This window comes from Jaculus jaculus, chromosome 19 (assembly GCF_020740685.1).
Source record: "Jaculus jaculus isolate mJacJac1 chromosome 19, mJacJac1.mat.Y.cur, whole genome shotgun sequence".
Lineage (NCBI taxonomy): Eukaryota > Metazoa > Chordata > Mammalia > Rodentia > Dipodidae > Jaculus > Jaculus jaculus.
Window position 1 is genome coordinate 7,091,749 of NC_059120.1, and position 21,527 is coordinate 7,113,275.

General features: G+C 43.4%; 1 protein-coding gene across 1 annotated transcript in view; it reads right to left on the reverse strand.

Annotated features, from left to right (window-relative positions):
* Nucleotides 1-16,390, reverse strand: part of Pigk (phosphatidylinositol glycan anchor biosynthesis class K) — a 77,756-nt gene extending 61,366 nt beyond the window's left edge. Inside the window, exons 1-3 of the mRNA XM_004653743.2 lie at nucleotides 16,290-16,390; nucleotides 12,396-12,449; nucleotides 6,860-6,951 (exon numbers count right to left, since the gene is read on the reverse strand). Coding sequence (XP_004653800.2) covers nucleotides 6,860-6,951; nucleotides 12,396-12,449; nucleotides 16,290-16,373 — 230 coding nt within the window. The 5' untranslated portion in view covers nucleotides 16,374-16,390. The remainder of the gene's footprint in view (nucleotides 1-6,859; nucleotides 6,952-12,395; nucleotides 12,450-16,289) is intronic.
* Between the last annotated feature and the right edge of the window lie 5,137 nt (nucleotides 16,391-21,527).

The following is a 21,527-nucleotide window of genomic DNA, read 5'->3' on the forward strand; positions in this document are numbered from 1 at the left end:
ACAGGGACAGCAGTGACAACCTGGAGGACACTGACAGCAGGGACAACCTGGAGGACAGTGACAGCAGTGACAACCTGGAGGACAGGGACAGCAGTGACACCTGGAGGACAGGGACAGCAGTGACAACCTGGAGGACAGGGACAGCAGTGAAAACCTGGAGGACAGGGACAGCAGTGACAACCTGGAGGACAGGGACAGCAGTGACAACCTGGAGGACACTGACAGCAGTGACAACCTGGAGGACACTGACAGCAGGGACAACCTGGAGGACAGGGACAGCAGTGACAACCTGGAGGACAGGGACAGCAGTGACAACCTGGAGGACAGTGACAGCAGTGACAACCGGGCACTGATGAAGGCCTTGGTCTCCTCCACAGCCCAAGCACCATATATATCCACTTATAAAAGAAGTGAGGAAGCTTCCCTGTGCTCCCCAAACCCTTCAAGGTCTTCCTATCTTGCTAAATGGTCCTACTTATGCTCTTAACACAAGGGAAGAGGGTAGTGACCAAGATGTTCCTGTCACCTGGGTCACTACTCACATCCTGAAAGCACATTCACTGTCAACCCCATATTAAGCAGCTCCTCCCGACTTGAGACGGCACACACTTCTCCAGAGTATCTTGGGCATCTGCCAACTTGAGATGGCACATGTTTCTCCAGAGTATCTTGGGCATCTCCCGACTTGAGATGGCACACACTTCTCCAGAGTATCTTGGGCATCTCCAGACCTGAGACGGCACACACTTCTCCAGAGTATCTTGGGCATCTCCTGACTTGAGATGGCACACGCTTCTCCGAGTATCATGGGCATCTCCTGACTTGAGATGGCACACGCTTCTCCAGAGTATCTTGGGCATCTCCCGACTTGAGATGGCACACACTTCTCCAGAGTATCTTGGGCATCTCCCGACTTGAGATGGCACACGCTTCTCCAGAGTATCTTGGGCATCTCCCAACTTGAGATGGCACACACTTCCCCAGAGTATCTTGGTCATCTCCTGACTTGAGATGGCACAAACTTCTCCAGAGAATCTTGGGCATGTCCCGAACTTGAGACAGCACATGCTTTTCCGAGTATCTTGGGCATCTCCTGACTTGAGACAGCACACACTTCTCCAGAGTATCTTGGGCATCTCCCGACTTGAGATGGCACACACTTCTCCGAGTATCTTGGGCATCTCCTGACTTGAGATGGCACACGCTTCTCCAGAGTATCTTGGGCATCTCCCGACTTGAGACGGCACACGCTTCTCCAGAGTATCTTGGGCATCTCCCGACTTGAGACGGCACACCCTTCTCCAGAGTATCTTGGGCATCTCCCGACTTGAGATAGCACACACTTCTCCAGAGTATCTTGGGCATCTCCCGACTTGAGGCAGCACACACTTCTCCAGAGTATCTTGGGCATCTCCCAACTTGAGGTGGCACACACTTCTCCAGAGTATCTTGGGCATCTCCCAACTTGAGACAGCACACGCTTCTCCAGAGTATCTTGGGCATCACCCGACTTGAGGCGGCACACACTTCTCCAGAGTATCTTGGGCATCTTCCGACTTGAGGTGGCACACGATTCTTCAGAGTATCTTGGGAATCTCCCGACTTGAGACGGCACACGCTTCTCCAGAGTATCTTGGGCATCTTCCGACTTGAGACGGCACACGCTTCTCCAGAGTATCTTGGGCATCTCCCGACTTGAGACGGCACACGCTTCTCCAGAGTATCTTGGGCATCTCCCGACTTGAGACGGCACACGCTTCTCCAGAGTAACTTGGGCATCTCCCGACTTGAGGTGGCACACGCTTCTCCAGAGTATCTTGGGCATCTCCCGACTTGAGATGGCACACGCTTCTCCAGAGTAACTTGGGCATCTCCCGACTTGAGATGGCACACGCTTCTCCAGAGTAACTTGGGCATCTCCCGACTTGAGATGGCACACGCTTCTCCAGAGTAACTTGGGCATCTCCCGACTTGAGATGGCACACGCTTCTCCAGAGTAACTTGGGCATCTCCCGACTTGAGATGGCACACGCTTCTCCAGAGTATCTTGGGCATCTCCCAACTTGAGGTGGCACACACTTCTCCAGAGTATCTTGGGCATCTCCCGACTTGAGACGGCACACGCTTCTCCAGAGTATCTTGGGCATCTCCCGACTTGAGACGGCACACGCTTCTCCAGAGTATCTTGGGCATCTCCCGACTTGAGACGGCACACGCTTCTCCAGAGTATCTTGGGCATCTCCCGACTTGAGATGGCACACGCTTCTCCAGAGTAACTTGGGCATCTCCCGACTTGAGGTGGCACACGCTTCTCCAGAGTATCTTGGGCATCTCCCGACTTGAGATGGCACACGCTTCTCCAGAGTAACTTGGGCATCTCCCGACTTGAGATGGCACACGCTTCTCCAGAGTAACTTGGGCATCTCCCGACTTGAGATGGCACACGCTTCTCCAGAGTAACTTGGGCATCTCCCGACTTGAGGCGGCACACACTTCTCCAGAGTATCTTGGGCATCTTCCGACTTGAGGTGGCACACGCTTCTTCAGAGTATCTTGGGCATCTCCCGACTTGAGATGGCACACGCTTCTCCAGAGTATCTTGGGCATCTCCCGACTTGAGACGGCACACGCTTCTCCAGAGTATCTTGGGCATCTCCCGACTTGAGACGGCACACGCTTCTCCAGAGTATCTTGGGCATCTCCCGACTTGAGACGGCACACGCTTCTCCAGAGTATCTTGGGCATCTCCCGACTTGAGACGGCACACGCTTCTCCAGAGTAACTTGGGCATCTCCCGACTTGAGGTGGCACACGCTTCTCCAGAGTATCTTGGGCATCTCCCGACTTGAGATGGCACACGCTTCTCCAGAGTAACTTGGGCATCTCCCGACTTGAGATGGCACACGCTTCTCCAGAGTAACTTGGGCATCTCCCGACTTGAGAAGGCACACGCTTCTCCAGAGTATCTTGGGCATCTCCCGACTTGAGACGGCACACGCTTCTCCAGAGTATCTTGGGCATCTCCCGACTTGAGACGGCACACGCTTCTCCAGAGTATCTTGGGCAGTGTGACAGCAGCTGCCAATGTGAGGCTGCAAGGACAGACTGTTTAGAGTATGTAGGTATCTATACAAAACTATTGTTTACATTCTTAAGGACCAGATGAGAAAAACAATTGGGAAGTGACAAGAGAAAAAATATTCAAAGCCATGAACATCTTGACAGTAACCATAATAGTATGTCACAAATTATTTACAAAAGATATTTATATAGTTCCAGTCCTTTTTTTTTAATATTTTTTATTTATTTATTTGAGAGTGACAGACACAGAGAGAAAGACAGATAGAGGAAGAGAGAGAGAATGGGCGCACCAGGGCTTCCAGCCTCTGCAAACAAACTCCAGACGCGTGCACCCCCTTGTGCATCTGGCTAACGTGGGACCTGGGGAACCGAGCCTCGAACCAGGGTCCTTAGGCTTCACAGGCAAGTACTTAACCACTAAGCCATCTCTCCAGCCCTAGTTCCAGTCCTTTTGTTTACTAAAATATGAGGTAAAAATCATAAAAATAACTCTTATCAATATGTTAAACTAATAATATAAAAATTCTTATATACTTATAGTTAAAGCTATAAATATATTTATTTTAATAAATTAAGTGTGGTGGTTTTAAAACAATTCAGGGCTGGTGAAATGGCTTAGCGGCTAAGGTGCTTGCCTGCAAAGCCTAAGGACCCAGATGTGACTCCTCGTACCCTGTAAGCCAGGTGCACAGGTGCACATACATCTACTGTTCGTTTCAAGTGGCCAGAGTCCCTGGCACTTTATTCTCCCTCTCCCTCTCTCTCTGAAATAAATACATGAATTTTTTAAGTTAAAAAAATGAAGTAATAAAAGTTAATTTTTTTAAAAAACTCAGCCTGCCTACCCAGGTTCAAATCCCCAGTCACCCATGTAAAGCTAAATGGGCAATTATTTTAGCACCAACAGACCCTGTCTGTCATCCCACCTGCGCCCCCCCCACACACACACCTGCAAATTAATGAAAAAAATTTTTAAAAATAAAAATCAGTGGCCCTCCTGTATATTTTACAGAGTGAAACAAAACAATGATAAATAAGGCTTGAACATAGGACACTGTAGGTATTGTGTGGGAAAAATGGTCACAATCAGAAATAAGAGTGACCAAATATTACATGGTCAATATCACAACAAATCAACAAATGTAACACAGTGAGTCAGAGTTAATAAAGCAACATTCCAGCCAGAAAAGTCTGGGTTTGTTAGATAGACCACAGCAACTACTGCAGGCTCTTGACGGTGGGAGTGAAAGCTGAGAGTGCGTCTGAGAAGGCTCATGCCAACAGCTGTGCGTAGGAAGAGCAAGAGGAGAAGAGACTGGAATGAAGCGCTACAAAGCTGTGACGAACAGAGGCACCGACGGATTGAGGGTTGACCTGAGATACTTTGAAGCACATCAGACTTTAGAGTAACACACCCACGAAGATATACATAGACATGCCACCCACAGCGGTACCTTGTAGATGAGGCTCAAATCTAAACCAAAGTTAATGTACGCTTCAGATACGCCACGGTCAGTGCACCTGTGTTCTGACTGCATCCATCACATACGGTCATGTGTGGGGCTTCTCCTTTTACAACATGTCAGTGTTAAAAAGTCTGGGATTTTCAAAACTAGAGTTAATGAGCCTGTCCTACAGCCACAAAGAAAGCTGAAATACAAAACCATAAAGGGATAGACAATAGTAAACATTTTAGGGAAAAAAAAAGAGAAACGTGAAGAGGTGTTATTTCTACACCATCCTGGTTACTACATTCAACACACTAGATATACCTTTTACAACTTTATAAGGCATTTAAATCATGAGTATGTATAATCACACCAATCTCTGTAGAGCATCAGAAGCATGAGATGATACATAGTTAAGGAATCCTCTACAAATGTCACAAACATTAATTAGCCAGTTTCTGGGGTAGAGACAGTTGCAATGCACTAGAAAAGCCCTGTGCACACTGTCAGGCCTGAGCTCAAATTCTGACTCTTTACCTCGTAGTATACTAAATGAATGTTAAACACAATGATTTCAAATTCTCCAGCCCTTATTTCCTAATAATTTGTGTATTTCTGAATGAAGTTTACCTATCATTGCATTTTTATGCTTAATTCCAGGTTGCACGGAATGACACAGTCATAACAGGACCATTTACCATAAGCTAAAAGCAAAATCATCTTTTCTACTGATTTCTGTTTAAATAAGTGGTTTTAAATCCCTAACTGTCTAAACCTCCAACTCATCTCCAGAGCAAAGCCTTCATAGGCACAGCTGACCAACAAGCAATCACTTGCAACAGAAAGCAACCCTGACAACCCTGACAGTCCCCAGAGCTTTGGACAGGCCCACTGAGCAGCCTGTACATAGCAGTGCATGCTACAGCTGTCTTCTACCCTCAAAAGCACCAGCAAACTCTTGCCTAGTCCCAGAAATATACCCTAACAACCAACTCACAGACAGGAAGACTTATCTACCTGGGTAAAAACGATCACAAACCACACACACTGGTTCCCTGTACGAGGGCTCAGGCCCAGGGCAATGGAAGTTAAAACCAAAGACCGTCTCTGGACCTATGAGCAGTACCAGCTGACAAGAAATATACTTGTGTGCTTGATGCAGCAAACCACCCTTATTCTCAGACTTCATTTTAAAAACAGGATTATTGTCAGCCGCTGCTTCCTCCCTGCTGCAACCATGCCTGTGGGGCTGGAAGACCCTGAATCCAGCTGAGGCACTGTGAGCTCCATGGGGCAGACGGGAAAGTCAGGCTTAGTCTAGTAAAGTACCTGCAGAAACTGCCACCCAAGCCAGATTTCAAATTCCCCTCTTGCTGGGAAGCTCCTTCCTACTTCCTGGTGGTGCTAAAGCAAACCTCGAAGACTGAACCAACACGGATTCTCGCCACCACTGCTCTGAGGGAGGCGGAAACAAACCTACCACAGATAAACCAAATGGAGAGATAAGCTCTGAATGGCCATGTGGTGTGGGGAGACTGCCTGAGCCTGCTTCCCTAAGCAGGAAATTTCCACCTTTCTACAAAGAGAACACATCGTCTGATGTCGATTCTCCCAGTGCATGAAGCACAGCATGAAACACTTGGCCGAGATCTGCCACTACAGCACACGAGCAAGCCCTCCAGACAATCCAGGCCCTGGAGCCAGGGCAGCACCCTGGGCAGGGCAGACGTGACATCACGAGCTGAGCACCCTGGAGCCAGGGCAGCACCCTGGGCAGGGCAGACGTGACAACACAGGAATTAATGAACTAATCAATATGCTTCCAATAAGTCTCTTTTTTACTTGTCAGAATTACCCCTTACCCAAAAAACCCTAAGGCATTAAATAAGTAGAACTAAATAATTACACCTTTTTTTTTTTAAATCACCTTACTCACAGTATTTGGTTGGTCTTTATTTGTTTGTTTTGTTTTGTTTTGTTTTGAGGCTGGGTCTCACTCTAGCCCAGGCTGACCTAGACCTCACTAGGTAGTCCCAGGCTGGCCTTGAACTCACAATGATCCTCTTACGTCTGCCTCCCAAGTGCTGGGATTAAAGGTATGTGCCACCACACCTAGCTTTCATTGGTCTTTAAAATAATTTGCCACTATTGTCTTAAGTAACATCAACTTTATACAAGACAGTATGTTCCAACTACAACAACAAAACAAACCTCAAATCAGGTTTCTTTACCTCATGCAAAAACAACACACAAAAAAACCCCACAAATATAACAGTCATCTAAGAGCAGTCTTTACTAAGGACCACATTAGACTTAACTAAGACTCTCACCTGTCAGGAATGCCTAGCCTCTTCACACTTCTATAAACAGAAAGAGTATTCGCAACATGTCGATAATTAAACCAGAATCGGGAAGTACAGACCTAAAATATTAAAACAAAAATAAGAATTTTAGAAGTCAAAGAACCCCATTTATTTACAGAATTATTTTTCTTAATGTCTGATAAGGAATTGCCTGGACAGTTTCAGGCTTAGAAACATCAAACAGACTGTCACTAAAACCAATCTCTCTGAAGAGAGGCCTTTCATAATTGATGGTGAATAAAAAATCATTCTGGTAAAGAGAAAACACATCTCTGGGGAATTTAATTGAATACTAAACCAACTTAGTTCATCTCAATTTTAATGATTCTACAATATGCCCATTTCTAAAAGACTAAAATCTTTAGAATCAAAGCAAATGCCTATGAGCTCTTCACTGACTAAAAAAGGAAATAAACTTCCTTCAGTTATATAATTTTCATCTCACTCTTGTTTTTGTTTTGTTTTGTTTTGTTTCTTTTTTCTTTGGAGGTAGGGTCTCAAGTCTTGCCGAGGCTGACCTAGAACTCACTCTGTAGTCCCAGGTTGTCCTCAAACTCACAAACTCAGCAATCCTCCTGCCTCTCCCTCCCAAGTGGTGGGAATAAAGGCATACACCACCACGCCCAGCTTCATCTCACTCTTATTGCTTCCTTACTGTAGGAAACGCAAAACAGCCACCAAAATACAATGTACAAAACAGTTTTCTATACACAGAGAAGATGCATTATAAGGGTATTGAATTGAAAACTATGTACACACATTTAAAAAATGGAAATCATAGCCCAGCATGGTAGTGCACGCTTTTAATCCCAGTACTCAGAAGGCAGAGGCAGGAGGATCACAGAGTTCAAGGCCACCCTGAGACCACATAGTGAATTCCAGGTTAGCCTGAGGTAGAGTGAGACCCTACCTCAAAAAAACAAAATAAATAAACAAATAAATGAAATCAATTACTAAAACTATCAAAAGTACTAGGAAAACTGAACTTCATGGCTAAAATGTTGGTTTCTTGGGAAACCACTTTGGGTGACAAACAGTTCAGGCAGTTCAGTGGTACATCTGCTAACCTCCTACCACATGCCCACTTTCAGTAGAAGTGATGACAATTCTGAGAACAGGAGAAATGCGCCTGTCCTGCCAATTTTTTTTTTTAAAAAGGTGGATTTTATTTCCGTATTTCAGTCAATTTTCATCATGGAATGCAATAAGGAGAAAGACTAAAATTTTTGACCACATAAAAAACATAAAACTTTGAAGTCGGGTGTGGTGGTGCACGCCTTTAGTCCCAACACTTGGGAGGCAGAGGTAGGAGGATCACCGTGAGTTCGAGGCCACCCTAAGACTTCATAGTGAATTCCAGGTCAGCCTGGGCTAGAGTGAGACCCTACCTCGAAAAACCAAAAAAAAAAAAAAAAATTAAAAAATAAATAAAACTTTATATTCCAAAATACCACAAAATCCTTATAAATCAAAAGCTTAAAATATTAATAACAAGACAGTAGGAACAAATGTATATAAAAGGACAAGTATGTCATGTAAAAATATTTAAAGTGGACAATTTAGGCCTGTGCAGATGGGTGTGCTTGCTTGCAAAAGTGGACAATTTATGATCCTCCAGTTAAGACTAAAATCAAATGGAATCAAACTAGGCAACAAACTTACATTTTAAAAATCAGAACACCATGGACTGGGGAGATGCTCAGGCAGAGAACATGAGGACCTGAGTTCAGATCCACAGCACCCACGCAACGTGCTGGCTTTGCTGGCATGCACCAGTAATTCCACGTGCTGGGCACCAAACCTGCCTGACACCTAGCTGGGTGCTGAGGATCCACACTCTGGTCCTGGGCTTGGGCAGCAAGCCCCTCACCATCTCAGACAGCTCCCCAGCTCCTCCCCCAGGGGCGTGGAGTCCTGGCCCTGGAACAGGCGCCAGTGCTGACGACAGCGGAGGACAAGGCACGCACCACACAGGCATGAGGGGCTGAGGCGGGACCCCAAGTCTACGTGAGGCTGGGAGCAGTCGTGAGCAGCGGTAACCCTAGCCCACTCTACCGAGATGGAAGGCGAGGCAGGGGAGCCTGTGGAAGCTCACACACTGTCGCAGTCAGGTCCACACTGCTGGCAGAAATCACCCAACCAAGAGCAGCTTGTGGGGAAAAATGGTTTATTTTGGCTTAGAGGTTCAAGGGGAAGCTCCATGATGGCAGGGAAAATGATGGCATGAGCAGAGGGTGGACATCACCCCCTGGCCAACATAAGGTGGACAATAGCAACAGGGGAGTGTGCCAAACACTAGCAAGGGGACACTGGCTATAACACCCATAAGCCCACCCCCAACAATACACTGCCTCCAGGAGGTGTTAATTCCCAAATCTCCATCAGCTGGGAACCTAGCATTCTGAACACCTAAGTTTATGGGGGACTCCTGAATCAAACCACCACATTCCACCCCTGGCCCCCATAAACTGATATCCAAACATGATGTAAAATATAATGCATCAGACCAACTTTGAAAGTCCCCATAGTTTCTATCAATCCCAATGATGTTCAAACATCCCCATAGTACAAAATCTTTTAACTGAGCCATAATACCAAAAAATCCTCCCCAATACCCATAATGGCACAGAAGAAACATTCACATTGCAAAAGTTGGCATTGGGCATAGCAAAGACATAGCAACACATGATTTAAAACAAACTCTGTACCTTCAAGTCCAACAACTCTAGTCAGTAACAAATCTCCAAGTCCGATAATTCTAACCAGCAACAAGTCTCCGGAGGTCCAATTCCACCCCTCCAGCTAGGCTACTCACAGTCCTGGAAAACTCATCCAGGGCTGGCAGCTCTCCTTAGCAGCCATCTCATGGTCCCGGCATCTCCACTGGGTCTCCACTGCAATCCATGGTTCATTCTCATAGCTCCATTGGGTCTCCACGCAGGCATCCAGCAAGCCTGCTTCACACTGACCATAGCCATTTCCAAAGCACAGGACCGTGTTGCAAACTCAATGATCCTCTCTTTCCTGCATTTCTTATACTCCACAATACCAGGTAGGGTGTCAATTTGTTAATCCAGGGGGGAATAAAGCAGACTGAAGAATAGGACACTCCTTGAGCACTCAGGCCCCTTCAAAAGAGTCTACATTCTTCCTGTTGTCCCAACACAGGTCAGGTGGCCCAATCTCAAAGGTTGTAATCTCTCAATTGCAACTGAATGGGCAGCAGTTCACCCAAAGATTTTTCTTTTTGTGCCAAATCCCTCTGCTCACACCAGTTCATTTCTAAGCAAAGCAACCCTGCACAACTTCTCAGGATACGTGCATAACTGCAAGTTTCCCATACCAAACTGCTAGGCCAGTCCAAGCAAAGCTTTTTCTCACCCTCATAAGCCAAACCTCACAGTCCATAGTTCTTTCTGGATTCAGGTCTTTCAACTCTTACCAGAATAGTCCATCAAGCTATACTTACAGCACTGCAAGTTATCTCTGAGGCCTAAGTTTCAAATCCTTCCACATTGCTCTTGAAAATGAGCTCCAAAAGGCCAAAGCCACACAGTCAGGTGTCTAGCAGCAATCCCACTCCTCAGTACCACTTTACTGTTGCAGTCAGGTTCATACTGCTGGTAGAAATCACCAAACTAAGAGCTTGTGGGAAAAAGAGGTTTTATTTGGCTTACAGGCTCGAGGGGAAGCTCCACAATGGCAAGGGAAAATGATGGCATGAGCAGAGGGTGGACATCATCCCCTGGCCAACATAAGGTGAACAACAGTAACAGGGGAGTGTGCCAAACCCTGGCAAGGGGACACTGGCTATAACACCCATAAGCCCACCCCCAACAATACACTCCCTCCAGGAGGCGTTAATTCCCAATTCAGAATACATAAGCTTAGGGAGACACCTGACTCAAACCACCACACACACTCACTAGCCTGGAAAATTCAGCAATAAATAAGAAACCCTGCCTCAAAAAGGGAGAGGGTGAGGACCAACACTCAAGGCTGCCCTCACACCTCCTACGTGACATGCCACATGCACCTCCACACTTACATACGTGAACTCACACACCGAATAAATAAATAAATAAAATAGGAGCTATAGACACTATTTAAATTACCAGTCTCAAATTATTTGCACTGCGAAAACAGAATAAAATAATCCATTTATGTATTTTTGTCAAGTTAATCTATTCAATCTTCTAATCATTTAAATGCCATTAAATTAAAACCCACTAGGAGCAAAGTATATTCCAAACATAGGAAAAGTGAAAATAAAGTGATTGCATGTATTCTATTTGGGGAATGAAAAAAAACTTATAAATTCAGATATATTAATGATATTAATTCACACCAAGTGGAGAAAGACAGAAAAAACACAGGCCATAAGTAAATTTTGCTAAAAACTGAAACAATGCAAATTTTAAAAATAGGCAATTTCTTTCCCAGCAGTCGAAATGAACAGTTAATAAAACACAGCTAAATTGGATTAAGAAACAGACACACAGCCTCTCTGGAGGGCAATCACACTCCATGACTTCATATTTTCATGAATTATCCTGAGAGGAAAAATCAGTATAGTTCACAAAAATGTATGCAGAATGCTATTTCACCCAGGTGTGGTGTCCGTGCCTGTAATCTCATCATCTGGGATGAATGCTAAGGCAGAAGACCTGTCCTGAGCTCCAGGTCAGTCTGAAATATAGAGTGAAAGCCCACTTCTTAAGGGAAAAAAAAAAGCAAAAAGTCAAAGAATATTTAGCATATCTCTGATTGAAATAATAAAGATTTAGAATCTCAGTCAGACATGGTGGTGCAGGCCTTTAATTCCAGCACTCAGGAGGCTGGGGTAGGAGGATCACCATACGTTCAAGGCCAGCCTGGGCCACAGGGTAAGTTCCAAGTCAACCTAGGCTAAAGTGAGAGCCTATCTTGAAAAAACATAAAACAAAGACCAAAAAAAATTTAGAATCTCAATGTCCATAAACTCAAAATTGTGATTTATTCCTAACACAAAAAACATTACAACCTTTGCAAAAGATAATAAATCTGTGTATCTGCCAAAAAGGAGACTCAAGATATGCAAAGGCAATACAAAACAACATGTGAACTAGAAGCCCCGTTGCCTAAAACCATGTATCTATACTTAATTTCTCTTCATTTGATAGGAGTCTGGGATATGAAGAAATTTCTCCCACTTTTTAAAAAATTAAGATGGAATCACATAATGTCAAATGGAACTTCTTAAGATTTTTCTGTAAAAATTTTAATATCTCTGATTATTTTCTATAATTCTTTATTTATGTAAATATAACACGTATAACAAGATACCATAAATAAAATGCCTATAATCTGATATTATAGATAAGAAATGTAATTTCTCATTTCCAAAAAGACACAGAATTCTATGAAAATTAAAAAAAAAACTTTATTTTAAAAGATTTGATTCATCCAAGTTTTCAGACATATCTAATGAACAGCAAAATATATCTTTACAGAATATACTTACCAAAACAGCCCAGTTGTTTGTATGACCACTTCTAAAGAACTGTTCTGCTTGATCCTAGCAGTCAAATAAAAGCACAATGATTAACAAAAACACCCAAAATTTCTGGCACTAAGTGACAAATGACAACTCACATCCATAGCATTGTTCAGTTAAAATAACAATCATCTTCACTTTACAAAGCCAGAATCTGACCTGAAGGACAAAGCAACGAATCAAGTTTAACTAGAAACTGCTCTAAGATACTGTATTAAGACAGCCATGGCAAAACAAGCAAGGGTGCTGTTTTCCTGATGAACCGGATACCAGCACAAGGGGGAAGGAGACCAACACAGAGAAAAATCAACTCCTACCAAATCAGAGAGCCAGAGCCTCAGAGGCCCCCAACACCTCATCACTGAAGCAGACCAAAAATGAACCCAACATGGCTCAGGGAAATTTTGCAGAAGAGGGGGCGGAAAGTATGTCAGAGCCACATGTTGGGTCATGATATGCAGAGACATTTATCTTACCCATAACTGTGGGTATGTGGGTAAACAATGCACAACCCACATACCTCAACAAGGAAGGGCCAAGGGGGTAGGTCATGGATAAGCCTAATAATGGTACCAAACTGACTGCATTTGCTGAATACAAAACTAATTAATAAAAAAAAAATAGAGCCATGGGTTAAAACAACACATGGAACAGAGCCTTGTAGTACACGTCTGAGATCTGGCAACAGTCGTACCCAGCACACTGAGTAAAGACCAACTCTGGGTAGAGGGCAGAGCATCTGCATATCATGCAGCAAGCCTTAGGTTCGGTCTCAAGTATCACAAAAATCAATTACTCCACTTGGGCACACTGACATTCTGTGTAAAAGCAATGCCAATCACACATCAGTGTCACCTACAGAACTGTAAAGATGTATGCACAAGTTTCTGCTTTAAAACATGTGCTGCATTAAACATATGACAGCATGTACCTTAAATCACATCTTTCTCTTCCCCTCCCTCTGAGAACGCTTAAGTAGAAAGTAGGCAGGCGGGAGACACAGGGTCTGTCTGTGAAAAACACCCAACAAGGCCATCATTTGGAAACGACCCCACCCTGTCATTTTCCTTACCAGGACGTCTTTCCCCCACGTGTTCCTCATCTTATTGATCATGTATGTAGTGTATACTGTGAGTGCAAGCTTTCAGCACTGACATTCACTAGTGCATCCCAAGTTTGCCATGCAGTGGATTCTGAGTCAGTACTTTTTGGTTAAATGATCATACAGTCCACATGTCTCTCCTGCCAGTGGCCAAAGCAAGAGTATCTCCCAGAAGAGCAAACCTACATGGATGGTGGGTCGGGAAAAGGTTTTACAAGAAGCCTGCACCACAAGGTTGCAAATTTCAAAATCATTAGTGATACTCTGATCATGCCTCTATTAAAGTGATGTCTCTCTACACCAAGAACGTTAATTTATAGTCATCTTGATTCTACCCAAAACAATTCACACCTCTCCTGTTAAAATGTCATTCACCATTCGTTCCTCTGCACTGAGTGCTTTATCTGAACTCACATGCAGGTGAGCACACCCTTTAGCTCACTGCCACATAAACATCACTGATCTGCTACAGAAAATCTCAGATACATCTGCTATTTCAAGACATTAAAAACTTCAGCATCCAACACCATCTTCACACCCAATGAACACAATTTTAACTATACATAGAAAACAACAATGGATGTCAACCAAACTGTCAGAATGCCTAAGTTCAAGGCTGGCTCTGTTTCAAACTAGTTATACATACTGTGCAAAAAGCAAAATGCTTAACTTCTCTGTCTCCCATTTCTCCAACTCACTCTCTGAATATAGCAGTGGTGTCTGGAACATAGTGACAGCCTAACAAATGATAGCTGACTTAATTTTCTAGTCAGCAGGAAAGTTTTTGGAATAACAAGAGCTCCAAACGGCAAAAATGGAATACATTTTTTCTCCCTCTCCAAACCTTTCTCAGTATCTGCCTACATGTTGAGGGAAGTAACAAGCAATGTGCTATTATGGGTAAAACACTGGTTTGGGAATGTGAAAACTCGATCTAAAATCTACCTGGTGATGAGGTGAAGACATTTAGCTCCTTAGGCTTAAATTTTCTCCTGTAGAAAAAAAGGCTATACCCAAGTAATCTCTAGTATATTTCCCAGGCCTCATCGTCTTTATTAAAACTACAGTGAGGTGGGCTGGAGAGATTAATAAGGGTTAAAGGAGTTTCCTACAAAGTCTAAGGACTCATGTTTGACTCTCTGTCTCTAATAATAAAAAACTGTAGAGGGGCTGGAGATGGCTCAGTGGTTAAAATGCTTGCTTGCAAAGCCTAATGACATGGATTCAATTCCCAAGTACTCATGTAAAACCAGATACACAAAGTGGTACTACATACGTCTAGATTTCATACAGGCAGCCCTGGAGCGCCTGCACACATACACATATTCTCTCTCTATCCCCACCCCCTTGCAAATAAGTATTTTTTTTTAAATTGTAGCTAAATTTTGGAGACACTAAAAACTCTTCCAATTGCCTAGACAACAGTTATTGTAGCCATTTTACATAGTTTAGTGGAGCACCTATAATGTGCACCTATCATGGAAGCCACACTATGAAAAATCACTAAGAGGCATGCTATTTTCTCTCAAGAATGACAGTTTAATGAAGATAAGCGTGCAAACACATTACATCACTACATATTTTTTTAAAAATTGTGTCATTTATTTATTTAAGAAAGAGAGGAAGAGAATGGGTACACCAGGGCCTCCAGCCACTGCAAACGAACTCCAGACACGTGCGCCCCTTGTGCATTTGGCTTATGTGGGTCCTGGGGAATCAAACCTGGGTCCTTCAGCTTTGCAGGATAGCACCTCAACCACTAAGCCATCCCTCCGGCCCACTATGTAACATTTATTCATTAACTGCATTCACTGGACACCATGAGCCAGTCATTGCCTTGAGTGGTCAAATACTACAATGGGCAAGGTAGTCCCAGCTCTTCCTTCAAAGAGGTTGCAATCCAACTGGACACACGCACATCAATAAGGAGCAAACCACACATTCTATTAAAAACACTAAGTATTTTTTAAACTGTAATAAGGGCACCTGACTTGTTCAGGGAGGTTGTCCCTAAAGAAGTAACACTTAAGTTAAGAAACAAAAGATGAAGAAAGGATAAAAGACAACTCCAGATAAAGGACATGTGGCAGAAGACAGCATAAAAATTTGAGAAACTGAAGCTTAATGTATCTAGACATTTGGAAGGGAGAGAGAACAAGATAACTGGAGATAGGCACAGACATTGTGATAATGGACAAAGAATATATTCATCTCTTAGAGCCATGTCAAGGTACATCTGAGTGATATGATCAGGTTTGTATTTTAAACAGTTGCTCTGGCCGCAGCTTAGATGATAGAACGCCTCCAGTCACACCAATCTGGGAACTACTGCACCGGCACCCTCCGTGAGAGACGATGGGATGACAGCACACACGGGTTACAACAGAAGATGAGTGCTGGCCTTTGATGTGCAAGTCATGACCATGGCCCACCCATTCTCTCTCAAATAAACTTTTAAAGTCTTGATCAGACCTACAATTTTCATGCTATCACTCGTGGGATGGATTAAGGAAGCCTTTTCGGTGGTTTATACAAGATCGCTGGGCGTGTCCGTTCAACAGTGGAGCTGGGGAGTCGGGGCAGAACAAGGAACCCGGGGAGGACTCGATCCGAAAGCGAAACCGGGCCCGGGCTCGCCGGGACGCCCAGGTTCCGAGCCGACCACGCACGCCGCCGTCCGCCCTCCCCGGCTCGCCCCGGGCATCCGCCCGTCCTCCGGGACACCGCCCTCGACCCGGCACAGCGCTCTCGCCGCCTACCTCCACCGGAGCCGCCGCCCGGCTGCCGGGGAGCCACGGCAGCGACACGGCCGCCAGCACCCCGAGGAGCCAGGGCGCCGCCATGTCTGCCGGCCTCGGACTTCCGGCCCCCGGCGGGGCGGGGCGAAGGCCGTAAAGCAAGGCGGCAGGAGTTTTCTTTTTTCTTTATTTTGCGACGCTACTCGCCGTCCTCCTCGCTCCTCCCCAAGCCCGCGCCTTGCGGCCTTTAACAGTCTGCAGCTCTCCTTGAGTTTCCTGAGAACCTCGGCTATCATAGACGGGGACGTTTCACTTTAGATGAGGTTTTAGGTTTTGTGTTGTAAGATAGACACAACAAATGGGAAACACTCATGAAATGAGAAGATTAAAAAAAAAAAAAAAGACCTTATGAAGGCTAGAGAGATGGCTTAGCGGTTAATGCGTTTGCCTGAGAAGCGTAAGGATCCAGGTTCGATTCCCCAGGACCCACGTAAACCAGCTCGACAAGGTGGTGCATGCGTCTGGAGTTTGTTTACAGTGATTGAATGCCCTGGTGTGCCCATTCTGCCTCTCACACACACACAAACGAATAAAATACAAAAAAAATTTTTTTAACTTATGAACCCACAAAATTTTAAAATATATGATCGTTTTTGAATCGTGTTGCAAGTGTTTAAGCTTATGAAATAGTAGGGATGGTTGGAAGAGCAGGGTTTTGTTACAAAAGACGATGGTTGGGCTGGAGAGATGGCTTAGTGGTTAAGCGCTTGCCTGTGAAGCCTAAGGACCCCGGTTCGAGGCTCGGTTCCCCAGGTCCCACGTTAGCCAGATGCACAAGGGGGCGCACGTGTCTGGAATTCGTTTGCAGAGGCTGGAAGCCCTGCCGCGCCCATTCTCTCTCTCTCCCTCTATCTGTCTTTCTGTGTCTGTCGCTCTCAAATAAAATAAAATTTAAAAAAATGAACAAAAATACATTCTTTAAAAAAAAAAAAAAGCAAAAGAAAAAAAAAGACGATGGTTTCCAGGTGGAAACAGCTGAGTGCTACAACTCAGATGTTTGAGGTCTATAGTTCAGTGGATGTGGGCATGGACATGCTAATTATATTAATTTAACAGGGAATGGGCGCACCAGGGTCTCATGCTGCTGTAAGTGAGCTCGAGATCCGTGGCCCACTTTGTGCTGTGGCTTTATATAGGTCCTGGGGAATGAAACTGAGCTGAGTCATTGCCCCAACCCCCCAAAAATGTTAATTTGTTTCTTCAGTTGATTCTGTAATTTTGGCGCCCAGACCTATTTCAAGGATAAAGATTATACAGATATCACCATTCTTTGTACATACATTCAGTCTTAATTTCTGGTTTTCATCTACTATGGAGTATTCCCATGATGCTTTATGGTGTTCACGATTGTAATATTTTATAGTAACATGATTCCATTTATTATTACCTCAGCCAAACAAGTACTGCTCCCTGAACTAGGCATTATAACTTCTCTAAGTTTCACTACAGAAAGAACTGTAAAGTGTCTCTTTATACACTTATTTGGTCTGCATACTTTTCCTGGCATGAGAATCCTAGGTCAAAAGATGCAAAAGTAATTTATTTTATTTTATTTTTATTTATTTAAGCGAGAAAGAGAAAGAGGCAGACACAGGGAGAGAGAGAAAGAGAAAGAGAATGGGTGTGCCAGGGCTTTCAGCCACTGCAAACAAATTCCAGACACATTCACCCCCTTGTGCATCTGGCTTACATGGAGAATTGAACCTGGATCCTTTTGCTTTGCAGGCAACTGCCTTAAATGCTAAGCCATCTCTCTAGCCTGCAAAAATAATGTTAATGGCCATCCAGATATTTCCTTTCAAAGTGCACAAACTTACAGTGCTATTCAAACTCACACAGTGCCTTTTTCTCCTTTAAATTTTTGGTATAAAATGTTACCTAAAGGTTGTTATAATTCTATTTCATTAATTATTTTTTAATTATTTATTGATTGATTTGACAGTAACAGACAGACAGAGAGAGAAAGAGGCAGATAGAGATAGATAGAGAATGGGCGCGCCAGTGCCTCCAGCCACTGCAAACGAACTCCAGATGGGTATGCCCCCTTCTGTGTCTGGCTAACGTGGGTCCTGGGGAGTGGAGCCTTGAACCAGGGTCCTTAGGTTTCACAGCTTCACAGACAAATGCTTAACCGCTAAGCCATCTCTCCAGCCCTCTGTTTCATTAATTATTATCAAGCTCTGGTTGTTGTTGGTGGTGGTGTATATATGTGTGTGTGTGTTTCTAAATTGTATGTGTGCCCTCTGATGTAAATACTTAAGTTTACATGTTAGGTAAGAATTACAAATTACCTTGCCATTTTTAGGCATCTGCTTTCTTATTCCCTTGCCTCTGTCCACCTGGCTGGCCTTGCTATCACATTGTATTTATAGGCTTAATGCTAGAGCTGGGGAGATGGCTCTATGGTTACAGGTGCTTGCTTGCTTGCCTGGACTCAACTAACAAATATTCATGCAAAGCCAAATGCAAAAGGTGGTGCAACATGTGAGTCTGATGGTGAGGCTTGTACTAATTGGATGTTTGACCCATACAAATCTTCTGGGACATACAAATCTTCTGGGAAGGAGAAGAAGTTCTTTTGGCTTGGGCCTTCCTGTTTGTCTTTTCTCTGGATCATAACGTTACCAAAAATAAGCCATATAATTTTTTTAATTATATATTTATTTATTTGAGAGCGACAGACACAGAGAGAAAGACAGATAGAGGGAGAGAGAGAGAATGGGCGCGCCAGGGCTTCCAGCCTCTGCAAACGAACTCCAGACACCTGCGCCCCCTTGTGCATCTGGCTAGTGTGGGACCTGGGGAACTGAGCCTCGAACCCGGGTCCTTAGGCTTCACAGGCAAGCACTTAACCGCTAAGCCATCTCTCCAGCCCATAATTCATAATTTTAAAAAAAAAATAGTGCAATCATCTGGCATTCCTAGTTAAGTGGCAATGGCTGGAGACCCTGGCATGCACATGTACATGCACACACACACATGCAAATAAATTAAAATATTTTTTAAAAGAGGCTTAATGCTAGGTAGTCATTTAGTTTTTCTGTCATGCAAAGCCTAAAAAGTTAATGCACTTTCATTTACTTATTAATTCAATGAATATTTATTGGATGACAATGTGCCAAAATATCACAGCAAGAAACACTTAGAAAGCTCTTGTTCTTGCAAACCTGACATTCTAATAAAAAAGGAAACAAGAAAAATGAATGCACTAAGCTTGCATAATACTACAAATGGAGTCACATGATAGAAACTGGAGTGGAGAGGAGACACGGCCTGAGTGGGGCAGGCAAAGAAACTCTCCAGATGTTATGTTTGACCTGAGATCCAAATGATAAGAAAGAACTAGCCAGGCTAACATCTTGGGGCAGCACATGTCTAACATTTATTGTTTTATTTACTTTTAGTTTTGTAGCTGGTTCTTACTACATGGAATATACTTTGATCTTTGTACAAGTGAGTGAGTTACGTATTGCTGTACAATACACCACTCAAAGGTCTTCTATGTCCAACCCCTGAGACACAAGGGCAATGGATCGTAAGACATGATTCTATTTTAACACATCACTGATTTTATCAAAATTTATATTCTATTTACCCAACAAATTTTTCTACAAAATATTTGCCTTTCCCATTGTCTCATGATAGTGCTTTATTAAGTTCTCATTTAAAAACACAGTGTGTCTGCTCATTCTGCTCTATTGGAATCTGTGTCTACTTTGAGATTATATCTGATGTTGTCTTCATTTTTCTTGCTTTTAATGTTTTTAATAGATGTCCATTAGTGTCCTCCATTTTTGACAAAAACCTTTGAAATCAAGGTTTTCCTCCCGAAATTTTATAAACTTTTTCAAACTATAAGAAAAGAAATGCTGGGCTGGAGAGATGGCTTAGCAGTTAAGGCACTTACCTGCAAAGAATAAAGACCCATGTTCTACTCTCCAGATCCCATGTTATCCAGACGCAAAGGTGAGGCAAACACATGGTCGCACATGCCCACCAGGTGGTGCACGCATCTGGATGGAGTTCCATTTCAGTGGCTGAGGCCCTGGACCTGCCAATTCTCTCTCTCTGCTCTCTTTCTCCTCTCTCTCTCTCTCTCTCTCTCTCTCTCTCTCTCTAATTTTTTTAAAAAAAAGAAAAGAAAAGAAATGCTATATTCAGCCATACACCCTGAATGCATCTGATCTCATCTGATCTCAGAAGATAAGCAGGGTCAGGCCTCGTTCATACTTAGATGGGAAAAAAGAAATGTTACATGGAGTTTTAAGAAACTACTAATTACTTTGAGGGAGACTGACATTTTATGTTATATACTTTTCCCATCTGGAAATACAGTATCTCTTACCTATTTGTTTTGTTTTTAAAACTTCTCAGTAAGATGTTAAGGCACAGCTATCTAATAAAACTGCTTCCTGTCTTTTTAATATTTGTTAAAATTCTTAATGGATTTCATTTTTCATTATGTAAGAAATACATATTTGTAATATCTGTAGTATTCGTTATATTCTGATATGCAGGTCATATTTTGTGTCCAACTTTTTCATTATTTTAACTAATAAGAATCGTGGTCATTATCATAATAGTGAAAGTTATTAAAAATTTTTACTTTAGGCAGGAGAGATGACTGAGCAAGTAAAGGAGCTTGCTAGCAAAGCCTGACAGCCCAGGCCCAGTTCCCCAGTACCCATGTAAAGCCAGGTGTACAAAGTGGCAAATGCATGTAGAGTTCATTTGCAGTGGGAAAAGGCCCTGGCATGCCCATTTGCTCCTTTTCATTCATATTCTGTTTTCCCCCTTCTCTCTCTCCTTGCAAATAAAAAAAAATTAGTTGATTTATTTACTTGTTTATTTGAGAGAGAGAGAAAGTGATAGACATAAGAGATAAGGCAGATAGAGTAAATGGGTGCACCAGGGCCTCCAACCACTGCAAATGAACTCTAGACACATGTGACACTTTGTGCATCTGGCTTATGTTGGTACTGGGGAATTGAACCTGGGTCCTTAGTCTTTTCAGGCAAGTGCTTTAACTGCTGAGCCATCTCTCTGCCCCAAATAGCAATATTTTTTTTTAAAAAATTAACTTCAAAATTGTTTTGACTTTGTAGGTTTATAATAATATCTGTGAAATGCTTTTTTGACTATTTTTTGTGTTTTTTTATGAGAGAGCGAGAAAGAGAGAAAGAGAGAGAATTGGCATGC